At 40.1% G+C, this 6,911-nt stretch overlaps 1 protein-coding gene across 6 annotated transcripts in view; it reads right to left on the minus strand.

The window, feature by feature from the left end:
* Positions 1-6,653, minus strand: part of LOC101162679 (UPF0606 protein KIAA1549) — a 32,637-nt gene extending 25,984 nt beyond the window's left edge. For 3 of the 6 annotated variants that reach the window (XM_023956096.1, XM_023956095.1, XM_023956094.1), the window contains exons 1-2: positions 6,355-6,652; positions 5,458-5,721 (exon numbers count right to left, since the gene is read on the minus strand). In XM_023956096.1, the coding sequence (XP_023811864.1) occupies positions 5,458-5,587 (130 nt within the window). In that variant the 5' untranslated portion in view covers positions 5,588-5,721; positions 6,355-6,652. Of the gene's footprint in view, positions 1-5,457; positions 5,722-6,060; positions 6,186-6,354 lie in introns of all 6 variants that reach the window. The other 3 variants (XM_023956092.1, XM_020704289.2, XM_023956093.1) reach the window with 3 other exon arrangements.
* Positions 6,654-6,911: the final 258 nt, after the last annotated feature.

Below are 6,911 nucleotides of genomic sequence, written 5' to 3' on the forward strand. Positions count from 1 at the left end.
ATTAGAGGCCATTTTTTCAAGGCGGTGTACTTTTGACTAGAAAGAGACAGAAGAAAGGGTTCCTTTGGTATAAATGCTCACCAACTACAACCCCACACATGGTTCTGTTTTCGGCGGAGCCCCTTGCGTGACTGGCTCTGCTCAGCTGGCAGGAGCTGTGTGAGCTAAGAGCAGTTAAACAATCAAGATACAGCTGTGCTGACAATTGGTTTATCAGAGAAGCTTTTAGGATGGGAAAGAATCCATTTTTTTAATCCGTTGGGTTGAATTACATCTCAGTCTCGGCCAAAGCTCAAGGCCCCCCACTCAGCTCCCAGTGTGCCGTTTTAAAACAAAGACAAGAAAAGGTTGTTTTTTTCAATCCGGGCCTCGCCAATTATTTTGGATGATGTAAATGTTATCCCCCAGACTACAGCACAACGTTTGATTTAAATACACTGCAATTTCTTTTCTTTTTTTTAATGGAAAAAGACCATCAATTCCAAGAAGCACAATGCTTTGAAGAAAAAAAAAAAACAACAACAACAAAACAAATTTGTATGGCTTCCTACAAATTGAAACTATTGATCAGAGCAAACCCCAAAAGTCAACGAGAATCACCCGACCTGACATAAAAGCAATCAAACCCTAAAACAGCTGAAAAACACACTGAATGATCATTTGGACGGATTGTTGGGGGGCTAAGTACCCCTACGGACCACCGCTGTACTTTTGACATTAATCTGAAAGATAGACTGTTTTGACGAAACACAGTAAAATCTCAATAGGTGAGAATAAATCAAAATATACTGTTGGTAGGCCGTTAGTTGGGAGTTGCATCCCTACTATATTCATAATGTAAACATTGAAAGTTTCACACAGTGTTGTTTTATCACATTAAACAGGCTTAGTGTGAGCCACCTGAAATTCCTTATTGTTGCTTCCTTATTGGCAATTTCTCTAAATTGCATTTCTGAATTTTTTGCTTTTGTTTTGTAAAACAAATAGAGCCAAAACAAAACCGTGACCCAAAAAAATAACATTTGTTTGGAACCAAATCGTGGGGAAAGTCAATAATAGTTGAATCCCTAGTTGATACCCATTCATTTAGCATGTTTTTTAGGTTATTTTGTATTTTGAAACCCATAAAGCTGCATCAAAAGAAAAAGAGACATTCTTCTCAGTTTATGATCCAGAAACTGTGATTAGATCAAAGAAAAGCACAAACATCCACACGTATGACGACCTTTTGTCTGTATGATCTTCCTTCCACCGATCTAGAGGTGAGATTTTTTACGATGGCATTAGTGTGAAGATTCCTTCAATCTTCTTGTGACTTTTGTTTGCTTTTCATGATAAAGACAAGAAAAAAGGAGGTATAGAAAGAAGGAAACAGGCCAGGGGGAGGGGAAAGCCAGCACTGCAATGCAATTCAGATAAGTGGAGAGATGTGATAAATTAGTGGAGAGGAGATCCAAACCACAGCTGCCCTTCCTCAGCCTTTCAGTGAGCCACGTATATAAACATTCATTGAAGATACTAAATAAAAGCTAAAAAACACAAGACTTTCTTTAGCCATCTTTATGAAAAGTACAGCACCAACAGGCGTTTCTTCTCTTTAGCATTTTAGAGGTTTTCCTCTCCCAACAAGCACAATCTCTCAGATTTATCTTGTATTTCACCTCCAGGTCTTCTGACAGGCTTTTAGCCGTCAGCCTGCAGGTTCTGGGCTAACAAACACCAATTTATTACTGCATATTTCCAAATTATATTAAACATTTCCATAGAAAAACTAATAGATATGTAAAAAAACAACAAGTGTATTCTTTATTTATGAATTATACAGGAGCAGCTTGGCTTTCATTTTATAGCCCTAATCAGCAAAAGTGACTGTAACTGAATCAAAATCTTAATGTTAACGGATAAACATCACCCTAAAGAATGTGTCAACCCAAAAAACGTATTCAGAATGTCAGTGACTGTATCTAAAAGCAACACTAAAGATTTGAGCTCAAGTTAACAGAAATAAACTAATAGAAACTTTATTATTCCCTTTGTGACGATAAATGCACAGACAGGGGATGAAAACGCAAAGAATTATAAATGAAATGGAAAAATGTTAGCAGATGAAAATGATTTTCTGCAACAGTTGCATGAAACCGAAACCAGCCCCAACTGTCCCATCACAAGGATGCAGAACAAAACCAACATCCAAGCAGATCAAAAGATCTGAATGACGAAGCAACGAGCCAATCAGATACCGAAGATCGGCTACCATCGGGGGGCTCAGACAGCTGAACAGAAGCTAAAGCCATCGATCTGCTACTCCCACCCCCCCAGACCTACTGAATAATGAAAGAGCTCATTGTCATCCCACACAGATCCAGTTTCCCATGGAAGTGGATTGCAGCGGTAAATAGACGTGACTTCACCGCGATGAACTCAGCAACCACAGCGGTGCACCGACCCCGCTGAGCAGAAGTTAAGTGGCTTTTAAGCACAAAATGTCAATCCTTTTTTAAAAATGTTTAATGTTTTAAAGATCTAAAAATCTAATGAGAGATAGGAAAATGAAACGTGGCAGAAGCCAAGTTGAGTACAGGAAGACCAGCCTGAGACTCGTCTAAAATTCACAGAAGGAAAGCAAAATATTTCAAGGACAAACGTCTCCGCTTACAGCGTCTCCCATCATCCAGAGACGTGAGACGCTTCAAACACCCATCAGAACATCCACTGCATGAATCCAGAGGATTTTCTCCACCAATTCTCTGCTCAGCCTGTTAACTTAGGAGTGTGAGTTTGCACAGCGGTCGGCTTTGTCTTTGTGCAGACAGGAGAAGCACCGGCTTCATCCAGTCCTGTCCGTGCTGACAGCTGGTATGACCTCCAGGCTGCTGCGTTACCCTCAGCCCAACAAAGTGGGTCAAAAAGTGAACAGAGCTCCGCTACGCTTTCGACAACAGGCTTGAAGAAATGAAGAGATTGGTAAATAATCTCTATAACTGCAGCAAATGCTACATAAACTTTGCAACTTCAAAGTCAGCCCTTGGTGTCTTTAAAATCTGGTTTATCTTTAAGATCAACTTTATCTGTAAAAGGGCTGGCCGTCAGACCAAAAACAAACGTGATTTACAATTATTTTAAATTATATATTATCAACGTCTTCTTACGAAACCTAATTTTACTTGACTATGCGAAAACATGATGTCATCACTTTTTATTCCAACTGAACAAAGAGGAAAAAAGGACTTTTAATATTCAAAAATAAAAGAAAATCCATTCAATAATTTGATTAGTTATATCAAATTCTATTTTCATATTTTTTTAAACCAATTCATAAACACACTAATAAACTGACAATTGCAATATGGAGTAAAAAGTATGAATTTCCATCTTGTCTATGGACTCAGTTTGAGCATTAAGTCTGCAGTGAAACATCCCTGATTCCTTTTGATATACATGTTTGACTCGCACATTATGCCGAAATATTTCATAAAGGCTCTTCGGGCAGCTTTAGTTATTCAGATTTCAGACATTCACATTTGATCTGCTTCATCAAAAGAGCCGCTGTGACGCTCAACAACAACCAAACAGAATTTCATCAATGTCCAAAGATTGGTTTTTCTGCTTGGTTCTACAAAAACGATACAAATAAAATCAAGACAAATAAAGTTAAAGCCTAGAAAAAAATACCGTTTTAGCACCCTGTTTGTTTATTCTTGTTTTTTAAGTAAGGGTTAATGACCAACGAAGCACTGAAGTGCGGTAATTCTGATATTGCACACTTCAAAGGCCATTGACCCCCTTATACCATGGTCACTTGCAAAAGAAATAAATATTCAACCAGTCTTTAGTACTTTGTTCTTGTTATTTTTTCAGTTTGGATCGCTTTTTTCACATTAAGCGGACTATTTGTTTCCTAGTTGAAGTCGGAGCAGCGCAGTGATACAGAACATTTAAGCTACGTAACCGGAACTACTTTTTCAAGGGTGTGCATTATCACTTTTTAATGCACACCAAGCAGGCAATCAGAATCGAGAATTCACTCGGACCATAGCATAAGCACTTTTAATTCAGCTGCACATTATTTATGTACCATGGTCCGGGTAAATACTTGATTCTGATTAGCTGCTGGTTGTTCATTAAAAAGTGATAACGCACGCCCCAAAATGAAGTTCCGGTCACCTATCTTAAATCTTCTGTTCCACTGCGCCGGCTTCTTTAAAACAACCTTTAGCTTCATCATATGGACAAAAACAAGCGGTAAGAGGAGAACTTTAAATCGCCGTTAATACATATATTGTGTTCAAATTCCATCACTACACCATGCGGGGCGTTTTTTGGCCATTTTTTTTGGCGTGCCTGAATCTGAAATTCCAGAGAGCCCTGGAAATTTCCCCAAAAGTCTCTGCAAAAACTAGCGTTCATCTATGCTCACTAGACTGGCAAATATAAACTACAATGTATTGCCTTCTAATCATTTGCCATGCGATAAAATGTATTTTTTTTATATATGATCCAAGTTTTTCTCATCAGAACATGGTGGCTTTATAAACCGTCTTTGTCGAATGTTTAGATTATTTGGTTTTTACTTCGGCAAATGGATGATGTCATATTTATTAGCCTTTTGAAAAAGAGGTGAGCACGTGTTTTGAGTGCGTTAAAATCCAGGTTACAGGATTGGAATTCAAACAGTCAACATTTCTTCTTTTCATTAATTGATTGATGCACTTTTTATATTTTGGCATCGTTTTTTTCTTAGTAAATTCTTGATTTAGTGAGTAAATGACGCACTGACCAAATAGCACCTTTTAAACCATAATAAAGTACCATCAACAGAACAGGTTTATATTTGGAACCTGAATGGGCTTGTGAAGCCACCGCTCTTTAAAACGAACACAGAAACGTCTCCAGCTGCTCGGCGGTCAACAAAACAACACGGGACACTGTGGTGTGAAGCATCTCCTGGATCGGAGACATGTGTTTCAACATCTCCACCAGTGACTTATGAAGACCAAGCAGCTGCACAATGTAGGAGCGTGTCGCACGGAAATGTCTAGGAACTAACCCTACCCCAAACCCTAACCCTAACCCGGGATTTTCAGTCAAACTTTTCATATTTAATGTGAAAACTGAAGGCTTCATTTATCAGATCAGACCCAATGAAACAAGTTTATATTTAACCAAATGACACTTTTATGCTTAAAAAACTGAATTAAGTTATGGATAATGATTGGAATTTGTGTATTAGATTCATCCATGTAAATGTATGTTATATTATCACATTGTGGATAACCGAGCAGTAGATTTGACCACGTTAACGCAGGTTTTAGAACAAAATTCGGCTCCCGGTGTAGCGAGAGCAGAGTTAAATACATCGTCCAGCTCTTTAAAAGTTTGATGAACATTGCGCAACAGATGCTGGTTATGCAACACGTCGTCTGAAAGTGAGTGGATGGGATGGAAGGGTTCACTTACCAGCAACAGGAGAGTCTGCGGCGATCATCACGACCAACACGGCCATCCCGAGAAAGGCCGCGCGCTGGGAATGGAGGAGAGCCTGCAGCATCTCCAGCAGCAGCCCCACGGTGGAGACGAACGCTGTCATGGCGTGGCCGGGTCAGCTCATTTCATCCGGCCGGGGAAGAGGGGCTTCATGGCAGAGAGTCAGTAAGGGTTCGGGCTTTTTACTCTGGGGGGCTGCTGGCTTCCCTTTATGGCCCCTCCTTCAGAGACATGTTGCTGTTGGAAAACAAAGGAGCAGCAGTGATTCCAACTGTGGGATCAGTCTATTCACAGGGAAATAACAGAATAAACATGGAGATGTCTGCACATTCACACCTCATTTATTTATAAACAGATCAATAAAATGGTCAGCTGTTGGCAACAACAGGAAATCATGTACTAACATAACTAAAACATAGTATTTATTTATTTTTAAATGACGTATTTCTCCCTTTTTTATTATATAAATCATCAATTAGGATCAACAGGCTATACATAATAGGCCATTATTCTTTTAAGAGTTTATTTTATTTTATTATGTGTGGAAAGTGTGAGCGGTCCTGACAGCAGACTGACCGTAAACAGCTCGCGGGGACGCCGGGTAATTTCCGTTTTTCCTCGCGGGTCCCATCATGACACAGTTCAGTCTCTTGTCCCACATCCCGTCCCGTTACTTCTAATCTCCACCCATGTGGCTCTTCCTTCGTAAAGCGAAGCGAAGTAAGCTACGTATCTTTAATCTTCGAGAAGCCTAGCTATGCGATGTTTTGCGTAGCTATCGCTAAAAGCAAAGATACCCCCCCCCCTTTTTTTCTTCTTCCTCCTTTCCCCCCCTTTTCCTTCAGCTCGGAGCAGCGCGTGCACACTTACCCAGAGAAACAAGCGCGAGCTCCGACTGAGACGATTCCTTCGGGAGAAAATGTCCTCGTTCTGGTTCAAACATCAAGCTAGGCTTCGGTTTTCCCTCCTCACGGGACCACATGTCCGCTTTTCAGTCATTTTTTAATGCAGACAAACGCGCGCGCACGACACAGCGTCTGGCTAGGGTCTGACACTATGCTGCTGGTTACCTTCTCTTGTCCTGGTTTAAGCCCCGCCTCCACACTGATATGATTAGGTTCTAATTTGCAATGGCGGCTTCTGATTGGTCCAGACGCTTTGGGCTTTTCACACTAGGTTGGTCACTCTCACAGGCGTCCGCGGCTTCCAGGGCAACCTTACGTCATGCAAACAGGAAATGACATCACCATTGGAGCTTCCCAGGTTTTTATTTTTTATTTTTATTGTATCATTCTCTTTGAAGTCGGATCCAAACAGAGGTATTCTATTCTATTCTACTTTCATATATTATATGTATTGTTTACCAATTTGTGTACAAGTCCACCAAAATAAAAGAGGGACACTGTGATTTTTTTTGTTTAATTTTA

Source organism: Oryzias latipes, chromosome 6, assembly GCF_002234675.1.
Source record: "Oryzias latipes chromosome 6, ASM223467v1".
NCBI lineage: Eukaryota > Metazoa > Chordata > Actinopteri > Beloniformes > Adrianichthyidae > Oryzias > Oryzias latipes.